The sequence below is a fragment of the Squalius cephalus genome (assembly GCF_949319135.1).
Source record: "Squalius cephalus genome assembly, chromosome: 14".
NCBI lineage: Eukaryota > Metazoa > Chordata > Actinopteri > Cypriniformes > Leuciscidae > Squalius > Squalius cephalus.
This window is the reverse complement of record NC_137135.1, coordinates 33,167,559-33,191,638: the sequence shown is the minus strand read 5'-3', so window position 1 is coordinate 33,191,638 and position 24,080 is coordinate 33,167,559. Positions and strand designations below refer to the sequence as shown.

Below are 24,080 nucleotides of genomic sequence, written 5' to 3'. Positions count from 1 at the left end.
AATGATAATATTATTACAATCTAAAATTACTTTTCTATTTGAATATATTTTAAAAATGTAATTTATACCAGCCATGATCCTTCAGAAATCATTCTAATATGCTGATTTTGACATTTAGATTTATTTATTACTTACTAATATTATATTATGTTGATAATTATTAATATAATATGGGTCATTCCGTGTCAATTCAATAAAATTTCAGAAACTTCCCCGGCTAAAATTTGATTCCCTGATTTAGATCATCTTTTTCTGGTGAAAGAAATACATAAATGAAGAAGTTGTGCATTTACTCAGTAATCCACTATTGGTCAAAATGACAAATTACACCCGGGATTTGGTGCCAATTTACAGGGGGGTAAAATGACTTTAAAAAGGCAGCATCATTATTTTACTATTATTAGTAAAATATGTCGACTTTAGCTATCTTTGTTGCATTACATGCCAACGGTGACAGTTCAAAAATGTGAATTTTTTTTTTTAACTTTTTGTGTTTGCATGCATGTAACTCCAGTAAAGATCTCTTAACATACTTTTCTTTGGTATCTTATTTTCTAAGGCCCAGTATGGTTCATTTCCAGAGTTATGGGGATTTCAATGTGGCTCCATGAGTAAATTGTACACATATTCAGTGGTCAAAATCCAAATGTGGGTCACTTTGCATACAGTTGATACTGTTTTTCCTTCAAAGAGGAATATCGAAAGGACACGTAATGTTGAAACCAGAAATGCATCTCATTTTTTTGTTTTCTATCAACACAACTGCATAGAAAATACCTGTCTGAGTGCCACAAATAATCTTTTTCCAAAGTGTGCGTGGCCGTAACTCTAAAAGTATTAAAGATATCTCACCAGCCTTCTAGATTCTCATTCTTAGTAAACTTTTCTTTTGTAATACTCATTTTTAAGGCCCTATATGCTTCAGTCCCATAGATATGGGGATCCAAAGTGTGGAATTTTATCCATTTTAAATGGTCAAAAAACAAACGTGGGTCACTTTTCAAACAGCTGCTTATAGTTATATTGTGTTGAAAGAAGAATGTCTGAAGAACAAATAATACTGAAACTAGAAATGTATCTTGTTTCCCTCTATTAAAACAACTGCATATACAACGGGTCCCTCTGGCTGAGTTGACATGAAATGTCCCATATATTAATAATTCATATTATTTCAATTTATAAAACATTGAGCTAATTAGATAAAACTGGTTATTCAAACCTTAAATTGAAGGCATTTCATGTCTTACCATCTCAGATCTTACTAGTTCACAAACTAATAATAACCGTTCAGAGATCTGGATCCAAACCCTGTAATAAAAGAATAAACTCTAAATCCCATTCAAAACAAACCAGGCAGTGTTTCTCAGGGCAGCTGGCCTGACAGAGAGGGTGTTGTTAAAGTTTAACCTAACATGACCCAAGATGAAGATCAGCATAATCATGACAAGTCTGGAGAGACGTCCTCGTGTGCATCGTTTATATAGATTCAACTGTGCACTTATTAGGGGACAGACATGTAGAAATAGTTTAATAACTAAATAATGTAAACATTGCTAATTAGTCATTTAGTAGATGTTTTATGCACATGCACAATATCATACATTAGCACAATATCATACATTAGCATGTATAGACTGTGTGACATGAGGCACATATAGATATTATGTTATGAAGTGCGAATATATAGACTATAATAGAAATATAATGCACACACACAGACTGTATATGATGACAAATATAAGTGCCATTAAAAACACTGGAATGTTTACATAGTTAATGAAGGGCATATACTGTATGTTGTGAAGGGTATATGAAGCACACACAGATTCTGTATATTTGGATTCAGCATATACATTGTGATATAAAAAGATGATTTCATTTCAGAGAGCGATTTTCAGCATTGTCAGCTTATACATGAACCACATGTAAATGCGTAAACTGTGATAAATGAAGCATGTATAAACGGTGTAATGAAGCACATATAGATGTTATGATATATGAAGCACATATAGATCATGAAGCACATATAGATTGTTTAATATATGAAGAAAATATGAGATAATTTAATGTATGAAGCACACATAGATTGTTTAATATATGAAGAACATAAGAGATTGTTTAATATATGAAGCACATATAGATCATTTAATGTATGAAGCAGATACAGATTATTTCATATATGAAGCGCATTTAGATCGTTTAATAAATGAAGCTTGTATAGACTATATATAGCACATATAGATAACATATGAATTATATAATTTAATATATGAAGCACATATAGATTGTTTAATATATGAGGCGCATATAAATGGTTGAAAATACAAAGTGCATCTGGACTTTGTGATACAGTATATAAGGCTCATATAAACTATACGTGAGGATACTATACTATATGAACTATATGAAGCGCATAAATATTTAATACATGAAGCCCACATAGACTGTGATATATGAAGCTCATATGCGATACATGAGGCGCATATAGATCGTTCATTATTTAAAGCTCAAGTCAAGTCACATTTATTAATATAGCGCTTTACACAATACAGATTGTTTCAAAGCAGTTTTACAATAACAGGAAAATGATTCAATGATGCAAACAGAGCTTATACAGACTATATATGATATATGAAGCGCCTATTGATCGCTTAATATATAAAGATTAATTGTGCAACACATGAACGCCAAACAGACTGTGCACAACACATCAAGTGCATATGTATATGCAATATGAAGTGCATAAAGAGAGATATGAGATATGTGATATATGACGCAGCGGTGCCGCAATGACTCTCCGATCCTCCAAACGCTTCCTCGACATTCATACGCGATACTCGTCAAATCGAGAGCGGAAAGTCGGTTTAGTGACCAAACTAAAGTAAAGCATTATAGCGCAACATGATAACAACAGTCGAATGTTTTATATCGATTCGGGCCGCTGTTGTGTTTTTGTCCTCCTCCCTCTCTCTAGCCCGCGTGATACTGCATTATAATCAAAACAAACACCCACACCAGCAGCGCGAGTAACACATATTCAGACAGTGTCTATTTGTTGGTCCTCACGTACCATCAGCTCCAGGGTTTTGTCCTCCATGTCCGGATCCATGTTATTATTGTTGTTCTGGTTGAATCCAACCGTGAAAATGGAAACCCGTCGGTGAACCCGAGTGAAGAGAGAAACAACATACACCTACAAAACATGGAGAATCAATGGCATTAAAGCAGAATAAGAGTCCTACGCCACAGCTTCGCAAAAGAGCATAAATTTATTCATAAAATATATTATTTTACTTTTAATTTTACTTTCTATTTAATAAAAATTTTTATATATATATATATATATATATATATATATATATATATATAAATTAGGGCTGTCAAACGATTAATCGCACCCAAAATAAAAGTTTGTTTTTACATATGTGTGTGTACGGTGTATAATTATTTTCTATATATAAATACACACACATGCATGTATATATTTAAAAAATATTTGCATGTATATACTGTGTATATATATTTATATTATATATCATTTATATTATATATAAATATTTTATATATAAATAACACATTTTATATATGCATGTGTGTGTATTTATATATAGAAAATAATTATACTCCATACACACACATATATTATGTAAACACAAACTTTTATTTTGGATGCGATTAATCGTTTGACAGCCCTAAATAAATATATACAATATAGTAAATTTTGTCTGTTTTAATTTTCTGCTTGCTTGTAATACACACACATATATATCTATATATCTATATATATATCTATATCTATATCTATATATATATATATAGTACAAGAAGTGTGAAATAAATCATACATTTACTGCAAGTCATTTTGCAGTGCTGGCTGGGGTAGTATAACTGATTACATGCAATCTGGATTACGTAATCAGATTACAAAAATGAAGTACTTGTAATTAGATTGTTACATTTTAAAATACTTGTGATCAGACTATAGATACTTTTTTATTAATTACATGTTACTCTCACAATGGAAGTAAATTATTCATAATTCATTGATTCTCCTTATTACTACTTTTTTTTATCTTTTCATTTTTCCTTTCTAAAAATCTACTGCTTATCTACATTAAGAAGGTCTTCCAGGTTTGTGGAATTGCACAGAGACAACAGCCACACAAAAAAATAAGATTTGCAGAAATCATTTAGAATTAAAAAGAATCATATAGAATTTGAAAGGCAGCTAAACATTTTCATCTATAAAATTTCAATTTATACTGTAAAAAATATGCATAAAATATTATTTGGAAAAAATATTGTTTCTATTGTTTTATCTTAACACTAGAGTAGGATCATATTAGATGTATTATTTATTTAATAAAATTCTTTAAAAAAAATCATTGAAAAACAATTTTTATTATTTATTCCTTGAAATAAAATGATTTATTTTAATTAAAAAAATGTTCTCCCCCCCTCACTTCTCTTCTATGCTATTTTACTAGTGCCAAGCCCACGTATCGGTATTACAATCGGCCCTCAGCCACACTGGTCAACTGCCAGCAGTCATTGTATTTCTTAGCTGATGAAATAATAATAATAATGAGAAAAGTCTTTGCAATATACTGTTCTTATAGTCCGGGACAGAAAAATAATTCAAATTTTTCCATCAATCATAAAACATAATAATCTAGAAGCACAAGGTGAGATTTCAGAGAATAACTGCATATACAGAGCACTCTTAAGTAAAACAGGACACACAGAGAAGTTTCAGCATTTTCAAATTTATTTTGTTTCTCCCCCATTCCTTACATAAACCCATGTAAAAAATACCACACTGTCATAAAATACAGCAGCAGCAATTGCCAATAAAAAAAACTCAAAAGAAGAGAACTAGTGGTGGATTTAGGGTGGAAAAAGATGGGGGGGAGAGAACAGAAAACAGAGGATAAAAAGAAAAAGAAACATTTCAAAATGAGTCCAAACAGTCTGAAAGATATTTTTACGAATTTAATTCAAATGGGAAGAGAATAAACAAAATGAGTCCTGTCCAATCAGAATGTTCTAAGGCGGGGCTTCATGAATTATTCATGAATGGCTCTGTCGTTCACTTGATTGACAGACGACACACTTCTCTTCTGAAACTGTCTGTTTTTTTTTTTTTTTAGTATTGAGTGCACAGGTTCTCGGTAAGAAAGAGACATGTTTCTTTCTATAATTCCTCAAATCTGCACTTATTTCTCTCTAACTTGGTCTCGACTACCTAGTAGTCATCCAAGTCAAAAATCTCATCTTCTTCTCCCTGGTAATCCAACCCCTGGAAATCCACTCGGTACCGCAAAATACCTGAGAGAGCAACACATTTTGTTAAAAAAACAACAACAAGAATATGATTCTATATCAACACCTGACATGATGAATATCATCACCAAAAACCAGAAACAAATGAGATAAATCCAGATTTAGTGTCACCTCCGATTCCTCCGAATCCCTTGACGAACTGCGACCCCTCCTGACTTTTATCGGTCACGATCTCCAGAGTGGCTCCAAACTTCTTATAGCTATTGGCGAACCACTCCAGCAGCGGCATGACCTCGATGAGCTCGTGTTCCTGACCCGTCTGAACCACACACACACACACACACACAATCAAACAAATGATCAGTGCCACAGGAAACATTATACATGTCCATCCACTGTTAGAAATGACTAGGGCTGTCAACTGTGTAACAGTGTTAGGGTGGTTAATCATGACCTTTGACACACACACACACACACACACACACACACACACACACACACACACACACACCTCTTTGTCTATGAAGTGGGACTTGTCCTTCTCTTGTTCAGGGGTCAAATAAATGACTTTCTCATCTGAAACACACAACAGTGAGGAGACATTAAAGAAAACACTTCCTCTTGACACTCTATTGAAGCAACAAACTGCACTGAAAGAAAGTTTAAAACTTGTTTACACAGAACACACTTTTATATACACACGAGTCCCGAACACACAGAGTTATCCAGGACAAGAGGAAACAGTGAATATTGTTCTTTACAATAAGGTCTGATTAGGTAACATTAGTTAATGCATTAACTGACAATGAGCAACACATTTGTTACAGTATTTACTTATCTTTGTCAACATAATACACATTATACTTGCTCATTGTTAGTTTGTGTCTATTAAATAATACTAACCGGACGGAATCATTCTAATAATGTATTAGTAAATATTGAAATTAACTAAGATTAATTAATGCTTTAGAAGTATTTTTCATTATTAGTTTATGATAAATTGTGTAGTTAACTATTAACAAATAAAATAAAAACTGCCGTTATGGTAAAAAAAAAAAAACATTAAAATATATATATAAAAAAAAATTCAACAATTTCACATTTTAATTTAGTTAACTATGCATTAAAGTACGTAAAACTGAAATAAAAATTAATGATATTACATAGAGATTTAAACTGGTAAACAAAAAAACAATTATTAAAATAAAAAAAAATATTTAAAATAATATATAGTGATATAGTTGGTCACATATAACTGTTACATCATCACTGGAAGAATGAACTGACCAATCAGATAGCAGGAACGAATGTGTCCATATTATAATTCCTGAAGTGATGTAATTAAAGCTTATCTGAACTGCTCTACAAGTGCTGACTGAAGGAACATGAAAGGATCTTGAATCTGAGACTATGTCTTTGTAATAAACGTGTGTGTAAGATTCTGAACCAATCCCATGTGTGTGTTCATGTACCGTTCTCCGAGTCGGTGACCTCTGCCCCATGCAATCTCAGGACGTATCTCATAGTCTCCAAATTTTCATAGACGATGAGAATTTCAACGGCTCCCATTTCTAGCGCCTTCAGTGTGTCCTCCACGCCAAAACAATACTTCCCTGTGTCCTGACTGATCTCGTCGAAGTATCGCCCTGAGACAGACAGACAACGCCACCGTCAATGCTTTCAGAAACAAACTTGTGAAACATTTCCTTTAGTTTTTCATAAGGTTCATCCTACATTGTCTTTTAAAATGTAATTTAGAAAACGAATATTCAAACGAAGAGTCGAATATGCCAGAGAGAAATTAGAAGATCTGGTGTACATCATATGAAGAACCAGGGTTATTAACTAAAACTAGTAAAACATTTTTTGTTAATTAAAAAAATAATAATAATATTAATAAAAAAATTTGATGAAAACCATAATACTTAATATTAGATGAAAAAAAAAAATATGTGAAATGTCTTGGCAACTAACTGAAATAATAAAAACTAAAACTGACAAATAAAAAATAAATCATCTTGCATCTTAGATTTGTTTTTAAATAAACAGGCACGCATTCAACTACAGGTTAAAATTACTGAAGAAATGCTTTATTAAAAATGTTATAACGTATAATTGGAATTGGCTTATGTACTAATATATCAATACATACGAATTAGAGGTCGATCAATATTGGATTTTGCTGATACGATGATAGTATGTTTAAAGAAAGGCAATAAAAAGATTATTGTGCTGAAACTAGTCAAATCTGTATAATGAATGTGTTATGAATAATGAATAATGTTCTTAATCTTTCCTTCCTGTGACGGGCAGCCCAGAAAGAAGCTAGTTTAGATTGAATTAATCGCCAACTCGTTTATTGTGCAACAAAACATGCCAATAATAACCAGGAAAAAAAAACAATGCAGAACTGAACGCCTGAAATACCCCAGGACTCTTATTTTGAAATGACACGTTTTGACTTTGATACCAGCAGCGCTCACATTTAACAAATTCAATCGTCGCCTTTTGAAGTTTAATATTCACATTAGGCTGTATCACGATTCCCAAATTTGAGACCTTTTGAAAGGATCATTTAGACTTTTATTATTCCATTTAAAACATTTAAGACTTTTTAATGGCCTTACATTTTATCAAACTAAATGTAAAACCTTTTAAAGACCCATGGATGTTTGCACATGCAAAACTACTGTTGCTTGGATTTCAGAATGATTTCTGGATGCAGAACGAGACTGAGGTCTTGTTACAGAATTTATTGATTTGTGAGAATCGATATTTACCTATCAACTTTTTCTCCTGTATGAATTTGACGTTGGACAGGACCTCAGCGGAGAGCTCAATGGCCTGATTGAAGCCGTTTTCTCCTCCGTAAGAGATGTCGACCAGCTTCAACACTTTCGCTTGCAACCTCTGCAACCAATCATAGACAACCAACTGACATTAGAGAGACAGCCAATCACAAAAAACCTGCCATTTGTTCAGATCCAGTGATAAACTATGTACAAAACAGCATATTTTTCTGCAATATAATGCAATTTCGACTCGCATACTATGTTTTAAGTGTGCAGTATACAGTATTCTGAATTCTATTTGAAAATAAAGCCATTAAAGAGTTTCTACAAGGGCTTTTATTCAACAAATCAGAGTCAACAACAGGCAACCAACACACTTTCTCCTTACCGGGTCGAACATGTCCGATTGGCTGAGCTCTGTTTTAAAGTCAGCGGATCCGGCCAGAACCATTCCGGCCACGTTGACTTTATCGTTGGACACGAAGAGCTGCACGGCCGTCTCTGCCACTTTCCTCACGTAATTGTGTCTCTTCTCCATCCTTAACCGAGCGAAACGCAGCGCGGACTGACCTCCTCTTCCTGACACAGTGGAATATATATGTTTATATATGCACTATTTAAAGGGTTAGTTCACCCGAGAATGAAAACTCTGTCATTAGTTACTCACCCTCATGTTTTTCCAAACCTGTAAGACTTTTGTTCATCCTCAGAACACAAATGAAGATTTTTTCTTTTTAATGAAATCAGAGAGATTTCTGTTTTTCTGTGAGAGACTCTGACCGTTCAAAACTTTCATAAAGAGATGGTAAAATAAAATCACATGAATTGAGCAGTTTAATTCAATCTTCATTTGGGTTTCAAAGATAAACGAAAGTCTTCCAGGTTTGAAATGACATGAAAGTGAGGAAATTATTAAAAAAAAATCATTTTGGGGTGAACTATGCCTTGAAGTTGAACAAACTAGTGAAATATTTACATGTGAGAACTGGTCATGTTCATTCTATTATTTAAACATTTTGCAATTAAAGAATTTGTGAAGTCAAATTTAAAACTTTTTAAGACCTGAACAAATAAAACTAATACCATATTGTCCATATAGAACAAAACCAAACAACCTCAAAATAAATCATGCATCACAGATTATTTTACTCAATTAAACAGGCACGCATTCAACTGCAGGTTTAAAATACTGAAGTAATATTTTATTCAATATATACATATGTATTTAAATTGGTTTATGTACTAACATATCAATACATACGAATAAAAGGTTGATCGATATTGGATTTTGCCGATAAAATAATGTTGTGTTTAAGGAAAGGCAATACAAAGCTTATATAAGTTAAATCTGTATATTAAATGTGTTCAATGTATTAAATAACATTCAAGAGCAGAAGACCAGAGAAACCTGAGTAAAGATGACACTGTTACTGGACAATATGGCTAACAAAGAAGTTAATAATTATGCATTTTTTCTAAAATTAAAAAGGAAATAATTTGAAACGAGATTTAAAATGTGTAATGCAAAAAGTAAAATAAATGCAGTCAAATTTAGTTCCCAAAAATCACGCACCTTTTTCACTAAACACAAACGAAATATACTAAATTATTTTGATTTATACACAGCAATTTTCCTACAGGCATTTTTACGGAAACATTTTCTAAAATAAAAATCTGTGATAACGCAAATGACTCATTGAGTCAGAGTTTGGAAATGAATCATCTTTATCAGTTCGAACACTGATTTATCTGCTGATGTTTAAATGAGAGACGCAATTAAAATGTCTATGAACTCGTATTCACAGTTCTCGAGACGAGAACGGATCATAAACAATTTTTAAGAAACTTAATGGCTAAACCCAAAGTGCATTAAAATCATCTGGATTTTATAATGCCAAATCTTTCCTATATTATGAACATAGTCCTAGAAAACATCAAGGTTAAGTGTCTAGGCCTGATTACCGTGTTTTTTAGGAAGGTCCACAGTGAACTTGTGCAGCACGTCTCTGGTGTTGCCCTGTAGAGTGCCGAACAGAGCTCCACTACCATCGATGACTATGAAGCCGAACTTACTGTCGTCCGACAATAACGCCGTCAGAGCCTAGAGAAAGACATACAATGAATACAATGAGCTTTATGACTCAGATTGTTTTATTTGGTGCCATGTCAGCACTCAAAGCTATTTTCATGGCAAAAATTCAATTACAAATATACGAATATCATATAAATACAATAAAAACCAAACAAACAAAAACAGCAAGTCATATTATACAAGATTTTTTAAATGAATATATGATAAAAAAAAAAAATTCAAAACCTTTTCAGGCATAATCTTACTAAATAAGTCCTTAAGTGAGGTAACTTCATAAAAGAGCATTCTACTTGTATTAAGTCCAGGACAATCTAATAAAATATGTTTAAAGCCTGGAACACACCAAGCCGACGCCGCAAACTAGCGCTGATGAAAGACGACTGTGTTGTCGCCTCGCGTCGGGGATAAAAGCTGCACTTGAACACACAGAGACAACTACAGCCGACTGTCAGCTAGAATGCGTGTTCTGCGCCTGCGTGTGAATGAGACAACTGTCTATTTCTGCAAATATATTCGTCTATATTCATCATTCAAAAAGGGAAACCGACGCTGCCGGCTGCAGATACACAAACCGTAAACAAAGCAGTGCGTGCTTACCGTTTTGAATATCAATCCTGCTAACAATTTCTTTATTCCACTCCGCTCGTGTTAATATTGAAATATTCGCCAAGGAACACTCAGGTAAGATGACGTGACATTAGAACAGCCTTCTATCTGTACCGTTTTGCTATTATTATCATGCACTCTTTCACTAAGCTGAACAGCCAATCAGAGTTCCCTCTTTCACTGGTGGCCCGACGCCGATTCAACATGTCGAATCGGCCGAAAAAAAGCAGACGAGGACCAATTTCTGCCGACAGTGCGGAACACACTGAGAAAACTTAGTCGGCTTGGTGTGTTCCAGGCTTAACAGAGAGGGGAATCTTACAAAACATGCATAAAGTCAGGTCTTCTGAGCTTTGTGAAACGCTTCATTTGGATTGGGATTTTACCTCCGTGTGGAACTTGTTGTCACAGAGGTACAGGGAGGTGTTGATGGGTTTGAACGGCTCAAAGTCGATGTTCACTTTCTTCTCTTTGCCTTCATCCGTCACTATGGTGCCGCAGTAAACCACCAGGCCATTATGGGGCACTGCAGGAGACAAGAGACGCCAAACACACCCAAACCATCAATACCGGATCAAGATGTCATGCGTGTTATGTTGTCTGACATTGATGAACAAAATTTGAGGAAAAAATGACATGAAATAGCATTCGCAACCCATTTTATTTCTGTACTGACACACATTTCTGGGTGAACCAGAATTGTCGATGATATAAAAAAACATGAATTGATCGTATATTTCTCAAATCTATCGTTACTTGCCATAACTGTCTGACATTAAACTACTGTGTTAACTATTGCAAATGGAATTTATTTTCCAAAACACTGAAACCGGTGGGGTCATTATTAAATGGTGGCTGTAATAAACACTTTTAATGACAGATTTATTAAAGCAATTGACTGGTTAAGTAAAAATATATAATGAATATATATTTACACACACTCACTCACACACACACAAAGGTTAGCTATCTTTGTGGGGACTCTCTAGCCTGGTTAACGTCAGACCTCATTGAGACGTGGTCTGGGAACCACATGTTCATTTTCTCGTATTTGAGGCGTGGTTTACGAATGGCCAGAGCCGCTTATTGGGCGCTACGAATGTCTATCAAATGCGCCTGTACGTAGCTCATAGCCAATCGTTTCAATTATACCAGATGACGTATGTAGAGCGACAGAAATTCGACGAGGAAGAAGACGAAATAAACTTGCGTTCTAAACTACTTAGAAGACTATCTAAGGCTGCATCGAAAGGTAACTTCGCGTCTGATGCCGTGTTGGATCCATAGATATGAACAAACTGCTTCGGTGTGTCGCATAGACGTCGTCATCGTCTTGCTGCTCCCTCCCCGTTCTGTGATTGGTTCCCTTTTTGAGGGGAAAATCTGGTCCATGGTGTCCAGGCTGCCTAGCAGTGTGAATAAAATCGCGCTGCGCGCAAGGCAGCATGGGGGAACCCAGGCTAGGGACTCTCCATAGACGTAATGGTTTTTATACTGTCCAAACTGTATATTCTCTCCCTTTACACTAAACCTTCCCATCACACAAAACTTTCTGCAGTTTTACATTTTCAAAAAACTCATTCTGTATGATTTATAAGCTTGTGTACCCACGGTTGGGGAGTGACACGAGTCCCCATGAGTCTGTGTGCATTCAGGTTTAAGTCCCCACCGGGATAGAGAAACATGCACACACACACACACACACACACAAACACACCTTTATTGTAGAGTTTGAGTCTCTGCTGGACTGAGGTAATGGCTCCCAACACTGACAGTCGGTTCACTCGACTCTTGATGTTCGACGCTGTCCCGAACTCATCCGCCAACATCTTGGACACTCTGGAGATCTGATCTTTAGGAGGAATGATGAGCGAGATCATGCTGGTCCCATTACTGAGAGAGAAACACAAACGGCCATGTTATTCAGCTCTACACAACCATCAAACTGACACATCACGGTCAACTCAATCATTTACAGAACAGTGTCTTAACTCCAAGATCTAGTGAGCAGTCCAGAGGTTTACTCGTGACCTCAGAAGCAGCATTTTAACCCGTTTAACACCCCTTTTTAAACTACAAATGGTTGTAGTTCATGAATGCTTTAGATTACAGACCTAAAGTCTGTTGTAAAAGAAGACACTCAGCAGGATATTGCAGAAGTGAAAGCAGCTTCAAATTGTGAAAGTGTAAAATGTTATAGAAGTTTAATTTAATATGTACTGAACAAAACATTTATTTCATACCAAATCTGTATTTCACAAAATAATTTTGCTAGAAAATCGAACCAAGTTGTGTTCCAAATTTGAAACTGATATCACAAAATGTAAGCCTGCTAAGTGGTTTAAACTTGTGTCAATGGTAACACAATGCTTTCAATGGCAACACAATGTTTAAGCTTTTAAATGATGCCTAATTTATGATGATTACTCAAAAATGTGATGGGGAAAAAGGAAATAAATAAGCCCGCCAGCAGGACACAGAGTTACAGGCTATGGCAGCATCTTCACTGAAAATGACCCTCATAAGTGGCTGATCTGGATCACTACATAGTCAGCAATACTTAACATGCCTTAACGCAAAAGAGACTCTCAATATGAATATTTCAGTGTCATATTCCACCCTCTGACCTGAGGCCAGTAATAAACTCTTTAATTAATTACAAGTGACAGATTGAATTGGATGAATGCTACAGAAATAAGTTATATGAAATCCTGACTGCATTTTAGAATTTTGTCTTGCATTAATCTTAAATGTCTTATGTCTAAATGTCTAAAACTAATGTCATAGTTTTTTGTTAACTGTATGACTTTCGTTATTCACTTTGCTCTCATGAAAACAGTTTGACATTATAAATAACATAACCGCACATATCACACAGAAATATTGGTTTTTAATCATTACATTTCTGTATTAAGTGTAACATTTTTCAGTTTGTTTGCTATCTTGGATGGATTTTTCCATCACGGTGCATTCTGGGATTGCCTTTTTCTATATGTTATGGATCAGCTTTTGAGAGTCAAAGAGTGTCAGAGAGACACAAAGAGGTCAAAGGTCTCAGTATTGTCAGCTGACAAAAGTGCCATTTCTAGAGTTCTCTTACACACACACACACACACACACACACACACACACACACACACACACACACACACACCCCGCTGCTAAAACAGAGACTGACTTCAAACATTCAGTTTACAGTCCACACTGAGATCTGAGGTGGAATCAGGGTCAAAACACAGAGAGAGCAGAATGCAGTTCAGTTTATTTACACACACACACACACGTGGCATGAAGGTCAGCGGCACTCACGCATGGAAAACAAAGAGTTTCGGGTTCTGATGTGGGATTCGACATAATTCATTTGTGCATGAGAGCATGAATTACTACCATCCTGCACACACACACACTCAGAATTTACCCTTGAATGAAGGTCTGTATTGTTGTGAAGCTCAACTACCTGTCATAATCATAGCATGAGTGCCAAACGTTCGTGCCGATGACGCATTTACACGCTCTGCAACACATGTAGTGGTTCTGCAAATAGACCAATGTACACAAGCTTCACCCTTCATACAAAGCTCACAGATGTATTACCTCCATCCTTACACACGACAGGTGAATGAAGTGTAGAAAACAAGCTTTTCCTTCCCATTTCAAAACCCATGGCTGACAGAAGGCCGGTTGTAGGACCAAATCCAGCACAAGCTGATCATGAACAATAACAGTTGTGTCCTTGAATAAGTCTCCTATCTGAACTTATAATGAGTGCACTGTTTAATGAGTAATTATGGTTATTAGGAGGTCCTAACTAAACACACAGGTTTGAAACTCACAGATTCAAAACTGAAACGCACACAGATCGTATCAGACGGTCTCATGAGAGCGGCCCGGACCTGCGGCTCGAGGAACTAGTCATTAGCGGTGTCTACCACGGCAGGAATCAACATTACTATTGCTCATACTTAAACGTTAGGGATTAGGAAGAAAACCCAATTGAACTATGTGTGTGTGTGTGTGTTTGTGTACCTACTTAACTATATTTTGGGGACAAATTTGTTCCCAGAAATGACCAAAACCTGGCAAAATCTCCAAAATCCTCCAGCTAGGGACGTCCTCATTTGTAAATCTGGTATAAAAATAAATGTGAAACTGCAGAAAGTTTTGTGTGATGAAGGTTTAGGGGTAGTGTTAGTGTAACGGGAGAAAATATACAGTTTGTACAGTATAAAAATCATTATGTCTATGGAATGTCCCCATTTAGATAAAGTAAACGTGTGTGTGTGTGAGTGTGTGTGTGTGTGTGTGTGTGTGTGTGTGTGTTGTTCTGCAGCAGCATTTGTGCTTGTGAAAGTAGTCTCTTATGCTCATTAAGCCTGCATTTGATCAAAAAAAATGGAAATATTGTGAAATAGTACTACAATTTATAATAATTTTCTGTTTTAATCTACTTTAAAATATAATTTATTGGCGTGACGCAAAGCTGACTTTTCAGCATCATTACTCAAGTATTTAGTGTCACATGATCCTTCAGAAACCACTCTAATATGATATGATATTCAGTTATTATAAATGCTGAGCAGTTGTGCTGCTTAATGTTTATTTGTAACCTGTGATACTTTTTTTTTAGATTCTTTGATGAATTTAAAAAGAACAGCATTTATTCAAAATATGAATCTTTTCTAACAATATAAATCTTTACTATCATTTTTTAGCAATTTAACTCATCCTTGCTAAATAAAAGTATTAATTTCTTGAAAAAAACAGAAAGAACAAACTACTGACCCCAAACTTTTGAACGGTAGTGTATATTGTGTGTATATACATATATATATACACACACATACAGTAGTCAACATTTGAAGTGGATCAATAAAGTTTCATCAAAGTTGTCCTAAGACAAGAACGGGTATTGTTCAAAATTCATGTATAACTTTGATGAAAGGTTTTGATCCACTTCAAATGTTGACTACTGTATATGTAGTGGATATATATATATATATATATATATACACACACACACATATATGCATTCATATAGTGGCAGGTAATGAATGATCCCTAGTGGTGGTTTGAATCTCCAGCCTTTCAGTTGCCAGTCCAGATGTAAACCACCGAACTAACACACATCAAAAACACTTTAAGACACATAATTATCCAAAACACGTTCAAGCACACACTTCCACACGAACTCTCTCACCCTCTCGCCGCTTCCAGACTCTTGATGAGTTTCTTGATCTTCCAGATCTCAACATTTCTGTCCGCCGCGTTCGGATCATCTGCCATCTTCAGTCCTGCAACAGCGGAAAGAAACTCCCGTTAAACCCGGGACTGACCCGTGTGTGTGTGAGAGAGAGTGTGTGCGTGCGCGCGCGCGTGCGTCTGTGTGTCCTGCCCGGATGAGTGCGTCCACACGAGCGCCTGATGATCGGTGATTTCGACACCCTCCAAGGACGCACCAACAAAAACTACAACAAAGTACCATGGTATTACTCTGATTTCCGAACGTGTACACGGCCGGACGTGTTATCCTATTGTTTGAAGTGCATTTGAGTACTATATAAATACGGTAAACGTCGAAGTACACGATCAAAGTTCTCAATATCCTGTTTAAACACCCATATAAACCTCTATGTTAGATATTTGATCATTAAAAATACCTGACTCTCTCCCTCCGGTTTCGGTCGGTTGGTCTGTCTGTTCCACACGCGTCACGCCGCCGCCGGTTCCTGCGGATACACGTGGGAGGAGGAGCTTCTAGTGGTTCACTTCCTGGTTACCTGCATAGAAACCAATGGGCCCCAAATGATTCTAAATGAGACATACCACTGTTGTTCCTGCAGGGGGCGCTCGGTGGCCCAGAGAGCGAATCCTCCATTGAGCCACATTCAAATATTAGATGCTTTGTGTAAACAGGACGTTAGAAGAATTCTTTCATGAGGAAAAAAATGAATATCCATTCTTGCATTATATCTATATAATATTTAGGTAGAGATAATATCCGGGGCGCTCTAACCCCCGCCCACTTTAGTATTAATTTCCATTCTAGCGTCTTATTCTATTTCTACTGTGGAAACAGCGTTTCTTCGTTTTGATTGGCTAAGAGTTGTGGTGACGAGTCGGGTCCTCCATTAGGACCCCAAGCGATCCCATTGGCTCAAACTACTTTTATTAGGCACTCTCTTTAGCGCCTGTTTACAATTCCTACAAAATCGTATTATGAAAAATGCTGTTTGAACTACGTTATAATGCACTTTAGTTAGCCTGTGTACTAGCATAGCATACACATAATTTGTAATTGCATTAAAGATGATTGTGAATACATGTAATATGTTTAATAACATATTAATAACACGTATGAAAAGGGGTGGATTGGAAATGTAGTTGGATGTTTTTTATGCTATTTAAAATAAATTACAGGATTAAATAGCATGATACATAGCCATGTTATTCTACTCTAACGTATATAAAACATGCTATGAATCAAGTGTTCAATAATAATAAAGAATTTATAATAATTCTATATTATAATAACATAATAATTAGTTCCTTACTCTAATTCTACATTTTCTTGTTATCATTTGTTTCGTGTTTGGCAATATTGTACAATTACATACATACAATTACATACAATATTGTATGTAAACATAATTATGCCAATAAGGTACTTTAAAATGAACAGTAGTAGGCTACCACTCTACCTTTCTAGTCATTTTAATTACATTAATTATTTGTTTCACTAAAATCGTGAAGTAGGCTATAACACGCAATACCCAGAAAGGTAGTGAAATAAGTGTATACATGTAATAGCTTCTTTTCAATTTGCTTATTTTACTCGTAGGACGTTGAAGGGGGTGTAATGTCCCCCTGTGTTTGTTGTAATGTGTCTCATTCGGTCTCATTGGCGACGTACAAGTTGTAACTTTCAGCAGTGACCAGCAGAGGGAGACATTGTCTCTCACAATGATATATCACACACACACACACACACACACACACACGTCTGGTTTCCTATCTTTGTGAGGACTCTCCATAGACGTAATGGTTTTTATACTGTATACAAACTGTATGTCCCCACTAACCCGACCCCTAAACCTTCCATCACACAAAACTTTCTGCAGTTTTACATTTAAAAAAAAATTATTCTGTCTGATATATAAGCTTGTGTATCCACGGTTGGGGGCCTCAATTTAGGTCCCCACAGTGACACGAGTCCCCATGAGTCTGTGTGCATTCAGGTTTAAGTCCCCACCGGGATAGAGAAACAACACACACACACAACGTACGTATATACTGTATATAGCCAAACCTAAGCTATAGCTGATTATTCATGGCAGACTTTATTGTGTGTGTTTTTTTTTTTTTAATTAAATGTTTCGGATTTAAGGAGAACTCCGGTCAATTTTAACATTGAGCTCATTTTTTTGTACATTTGGAGTGCTGTCAATACAGAGAACAACGACAAAAATCGGTGTTGCCTACACCGTGTTATCCTCTTTTTAAAATTTGCACCCTGTTGACTTCAATGGGTTTTAAAGTTTTAAACCTGCTTTTAGCCTCTTAACATCCTTGATGTGTCATTACAAGTGCACAGGTCATGTGAGTGATTCCTTCAGAGTGAACACGGTGAATCTGACTGCAGTAGATGTGAAAGATATGGATAAAAATGATGTTTATTTAGCCAGCTCACATACCTGTATTTACATCCTGTTTTCGGTTGAAGTCCACAGTAGTCGATTGTCGAGTTCACGCGCATGATCATAGGTAACTAAACATATGCGCGTGAACTCGACAATCGATTACTGTGGACTTCGACCGAAAACAGGATGTAAATACAGGTATGTGAGCTGGCTAAATAAACATCATTTTTATTCATATCTTTCACATCTACTGCAGTCAGATTCACCCGTGTTCACTCTGAAGGAATCACTCACATGACCTGTGCACTTGTAATGACACATCAAGGATGTTAAGAGGCTAAAAGCAGGTTTAAAACTTGCCCCATTGAAGTCAACAGGGTGCAAATTGTAAAAAGAGGATAACACGGTGTAGGCAACACCGATTTTTGTCGTTGTTCTCTGTACTGACAGCACTCCAAATGTACAAAAAAATGAGCTCAATGTTAAAATTGACCGGAGTTCTCCTTTAAGAGTTAGTGTTTCTTTTTTTGCCTTTTGATTGTCGTCCACATTGCATATTGTCACGGTTCAATCGTAACTCACAAAGAAACTGTTTTTCCATCTTGCCTTGTAAACCAAACACCTTTGAACATCTACGATATAAAATCGCAAATCATTCTGTATAGTCACCACAATTCACAGTCCAATTTAAAGTACATTTTGTATGTGTATACTCAGAGTGTTTTTGCTGGTTTAGGTTTACACACACTCTCAAGTGTTTGGGCCTGTTTCGCTTTTGCAGGCCAAGAAAATCCCAGCTGTGATAACAGTGATTTAAGGAGGATACTCTCAGCGCCGCTCATCACCCGCTGATGCTCGGGTTATTTTGGGATAGTTGTATGAGTGTGTGAGGACGTTTGCTGGAGTCAGGTCAGCGTTTACTGCAGTTATCAGAGGAGGCAGACGGTCATTACACTCACTGCAGCCCGAGCTCCACCGGCACATCGGCACAGGAATTACTACACTATAAAAACCCGAATCATGTTTTAATGTCATGTCAATGCGTTTATTCTGGAAATAGACTGAAACTGATTTAGCAAACAGAAGGACACGGGGTCACAGAGGGCCTGGGCTTTGCTGATTGTGCACTTGCATTTTTATCTATAAATTAAAATATCCATATTATTTTTAACGTCTAGCCTACAGTAAAGGCTCATTCACACAAAGAACAAACTATATTAGCGTTCACACCAATGAACGATAATGTTGTTTATTATAGATGTGCTTTCAATGCTCGAGCGTGTTAAGTTCAAGTGGATTTTGATTTGCTGTCAGTGTCATTCATCAGTTCTGAAAGTGATTCCAGCGATATCGTTCTTCTGTCGTTAACGTTATAGAAAACAACACCTATGGTGCGAACTTCACTATTCTAAGAGATTACAGCAGGAGATTAGATTTACTTGGCGTTTCCTCTGAGGAGGCAAGGGAGGCAGTGTCTCCTAAAAAAAACAATCGATATTACAAAAATAAAACAACGAAATGTGACATTAAAAAGTGTATTAATCACTCGTTTTTGTAAAGAAACACTGTCTTACAGCGATACGCGCAGGGAAAGTTACAGCGGGACGCCGCGTCTCTCGTGCCTCCCCTGATTCGTTATGATTGGATGATCGGTTATGATTGGATATGATCGGTTGTGATTGGATATGATTGGATATGATTGGTTATGATTGGATATGATCGGTTATGATTGGATATGATCGGTTATGATTGGATATGATTGGTTATGATTGGATATGATTGGATATGATTGGTTATGATTGGATATGATTGGATATGATCGGTTATGATTGGATATGATCAGTTATGATTGGATATGATCGGTTATGATTGGATATGATCGGTTATGATTGGTTATGATTGGATATGATCGGTTATGATTGGATATGATCTGTTATGATTGGATATGATTGGATATGATTGGATATGATTGTTTATGATTGGTTATGATTGGATATGATCAGTTATGGTTGGATATGATCGGTTTTATGATTGGATATGATCGGTTATGATTGGATATGATTGGTTATGATTGGATATGATCAGTTATGATTGGATCTGATCAGTTATGATTGGTTATGATTGGATATGATTGGTTATGATTGGATATGATCGGTTATGATTGGATATGATCGGTTATGATTGGATATGATTGGTTATGATTGGATATGATCAGTTATGGTTGATATGATCGGTTATGATTGGTTATGATTGGATATGATTGGTTATGATTGGATATGATCAGTTATGATTGGATATGATCGGTTATGATTGGATATGATTGGATCTGATCGGTTATGATTGGATATGATCAGTTATGATTGGATCTGATCGGTTATGATTGGATGATCGGTTATGATTGGATATGATTGGTTCGTGCGATAAGTCCCGCCTTCATGCGTGTTCACGAACTGGTCTGAATGAAGAGATGTTAATGGGAAGACTAATTTAAAAGTAAGTAACTCACCTTTGTATCACGTCAAAATCAAGCTTGAAATGTCCTGAAAACATGATGACTGTGTGGGTTTTAATGAGCGATCAGCGTTTACCGAGCTCAATGACTAATGCATATAAAATACATAGTTTAAATTGTTACTGCCTTTAGTTATTATTTTGGAATAAATGTTAAAATGCGCAAAACGCTAACTTGATTAGATTTATACTCGGTATTAATAAATAGAACATTAATTACATAGTGTAAAATAAACATACAAAATATAATTACATTTGGTCTCTCTTTTTTAGGTAGGCGTAATGTTTATTTAATCAGGAATATGTGACAACATTTAGTGTAACAGGGACATGCATTTACATTTAAAAAAATGTGAGGACTTTGTAAAACAGCACTGAACGACACTGGTATATATCAAATATCAACCTGCTGTTTCTCTATTGCATCATTTTCAGCGGTTTTGAATCGACACATGCAGCTTTCATGGGACGAATCCCAAACTAAACAGCCGAATCAAGAAGCCTGTTTGCTGGATAAACTCACTGCCAGTTGTATAAACATAGCCATTATGTTAAGACTGTGTCTTAAGAATTAGTATCAGCAATTAGCAGTTATTTGGTGTAATCAGTCTTACTTTTCTGTATCAAATTAGACCAATCTATGTTTTTATGTAACTGACTTAAAAAAGTTATGAACAGTTTTAAAGAAAAAAAACTTCAATGACAAACTTTATGCGGCCGGTCCAGGAAGTATTAGAGACCAGCACAATCATCAGTGCAGTTTCTCCAAATCTCTCTTACCGGTAAGCCCCTTTCACACAGCGCGTTGATCCTGGGAAATTGCCGTAAAACAGTGTGAACGCAAACAGGTTCCGGGATTGATTCCGGGATGGGGATCTAGTAATATTGCCGGGATCAGTCCCGGAACGTGCCCTGTGTGAACAAAAGCCAGGACCAATGCTGTAAAGGGTGTGTCGTAGTGATGACGGACGTGCCATCGCACGGGTCTTTCTCATAGACAGTAAAAGAAATGGACACAGCGACCCCATTGGATTCAACAGAGAAAAGTGAAGTCAATTAGAAGCTCTCACTTCCTGATGGCCGAGCGACTGCACAGACTCAAACTGAGCTTGACGACGTAGATGTGACGTGAGAAACCCGTCTGTCTTCTAGTAGCTGTGCCGAGAGAAATCTGAATCATTCCCTTTCGAAACTTGCAGAGACGGAGAGTGTGAGTAGGAGGTGTCCATGAGCGAGGAGCAGGAGAAACTTTTGCTAAGTATTCTGATTAATTATTTTGTCATTTTGCCTCCACATCCCCCGATCGCCCGCGAGCTTCTCCTCCTGTCCATACGGTAATCTCTCTACTGTGCGACAGAGAGTCGAGTGGTTATGACGCAATCGTTAGCCTATTTTTACAAAAACTGCTTCTACGGGGCCATAACGTAAGATACAAGGTAATGGAGCCTTTTATACATTTTCGTGTTTCTTTAGAAATAAATCATGGCCAAATGGAGTCTTCAAACGCCTCAGATGTAAAGTTATTTGCTGTCAAATGAATGGGAGTCGATGGAATGCTAACAGCAGGTGATGGTCTGCTAATCAATGGCGGCGCCCGGGGAAGCTTCAGTGTTTTCTGAAACATTACCCCCCTGGTCTTTCTACAACCTATGCAAATGGGGAACGAGCCACTCGGCAAACCCAGTGGCGCTACTGGGGAGTATGGACTCGTCTTCTTGTAGAAATGACGAAGAGTTATCAGCAGAACTGACATCTGACAGGAGTTATCACATCCTGACGCCACTTGTCTTTACGGGATGTGTGTGAACGGTCACCGTGATTTTGCCATGTAAGACATGTTCCTGGATCAACATATTTTGTTGATCCTGGAATTACATTCCTGTCCCAAAATTGAGTCCTAACCCTATCCCTACCCCTAAATCTAACCCTACCCAAACTTTTCCCTAAAATCAGAGGGAAATGATAGGTGAATAACACTGTGTTGAAGCACCTCACCCTGGTTTTAAGCCTAAACTTGACATAAACGGTAAACTTGTTCCTCGAATCTGATTGGTTGATTGGAAAGTTGTTCCAGGATCAACAAAGATGTTGATCCAGGAACATGTGGTACTTGGTGAAATCACGTTCACCGTGTGGGAACACACTCACAGATTCTGGAAAATCACTGGCAGTGTGAACGAACCAAAATCAAACGACATTATCCATGTATTTTCCAGAATCTCTGTGTGAAAGGGGCTTTAGAATGATTCAAACAGCAGCCAGATTAATCCGGTTTGCTCTTCCTCCATCATTTCATTAGATGTTATACGATGTTTTTAGAGGTCTTTTGGGCCGTAAGACGGCCAAGCTAGAAACTCCGGCCAACAGATTTGTTCCAAATGCAAAAGCTTGGTACCAGATGACTCGGAGAGGAATTCATTGCGGGGGATATGACAACGCTTTCAGAACCTGCCAGGATCTCCTGGCAGAGAGGACGCTGGGTAATGGGCAGAATTCAAGAATGCAAATGTGTCCTAAACACACATGACCTCCTATACTCATGTCAATGGGAAAAAAATGGGAGTCATGTCCGTGTTTGATAGACATCTGGCCTCTATTGCAGATGCTGCTTCAGCTCGTCACACGTCAACATGACGAGATCAGATGAAGACTAATATCTGCTGAGGAACTGATGCCACATCTGAGACTGATTCATCAGACGTGATCTCCCATCATTCATGTAGGGAAACACTCGGAATTTTAGCACACGCATACTCGGCGCTTCATGGTTACTGTTCAGGTTTAAGGTCGAAGGTCAAGTCGAATATTTCTGTAACGCTTTATGCAATACAGCTCGTTTCAAAGCAGCTTAATATTAATAAACAGGAACATTTATGTTAATGTTCTGCTGTAAAGCAGCTCTACGGAAGACAATAGCGTCATTATTCAACTCAATTATTTGTTTATTTAATACTCCAATTTCTTCATAATAATATAATTTAAAATAAGACCAGGAACATGATGTAAGAATGTAAACATAATACGTTTTTGATTTCTTGTTGACCTTAAGGTCAGATGTCAAAGGTCAGGTTTAAAGGTTAGACTGAGTGTTATGATTCAAGCTTAACATTAGTTGTAGTTGCATATGAGTGTGTGACAAGAACTGACAAATATTAGCAG

General features: G+C 36.5%; 2 protein-coding genes across 3 annotated transcripts in view; both read right to left on the bottom strand.

Moving 5' to 3' along the window:
- fbxw11a (F-box and WD repeat domain containing 11a) overlaps positions 1-3,212 on the bottom strand; it is an 18,929-nt gene extending 15,717 nt beyond the window's left edge. Inside the window, exon 1 of one of the 2 annotated variants that reach the window (XM_079893505.1) lies at positions 3,071-3,212. In XM_079893505.1, the coding sequence (XP_079749631.1) occupies positions 3,071-3,109 (39 nt within the window). In that variant the 5' untranslated portion in view covers positions 3,110-3,212. The remainder of the gene's footprint in view (positions 1-3,070) is intronic. The other variant, XM_079893506.1, reaches the window with a different exon arrangement.
- A 1,534-nt stretch (positions 3,213-4,746) lies between these two features.
- On the bottom strand, positions 4,747-16,513 carry etf1a (eukaryotic translation termination factor 1a). Its single transcript, XM_079892655.1, has 11 exons — positions 16,431-16,513; positions 15,971-16,064; positions 12,491-12,666; positions 11,160-11,299; positions 10,038-10,176; positions 8,464-8,654; positions 8,064-8,193; positions 6,756-6,929; positions 5,795-5,859; positions 5,455-5,602; positions 4,747-5,328 (listed from the first exon to the last, which is right to left on the bottom strand). The coding sequence occupies exons 2-11, from the start codon at positions 16,054-16,056 to the stop codon at positions 5,246-5,248; spliced, it is 1,332 nt and encodes a 443-aa protein (XP_079748781.1). The 5' UTR covers positions 16,057-16,064; positions 16,431-16,513; the 3' UTR covers positions 4,747-5,245.
- Between the last annotated feature and the right edge of the window lie 7,567 nt (positions 16,514-24,080).

Excerpts from the sequence above, each read along its gene's own strand:
- etf1a (XM_079892655.1), bottom strand. The coding sequence starts at position 16,056 with ATGGCAGATGATCCGAACGCGGCGGACAGAAATGTTGAGATCTGGAAG. Across the intron at positions 12,667-15,970 it reads AGTCTGGAAGCGGCGAGAGG|TAATGGGACCAGCATGATCT; the intron begins GTGAGAGAGTTC and ends TTTCTCTCTCAG. Across the intron at positions 8,655-10,037 it reads GGACCTTCCTAAAAAACACG|GAAGAGGAGGTCAGTCCGCG; the intron begins GTAATCAGGCCT and ends CCACTGTGTCAG.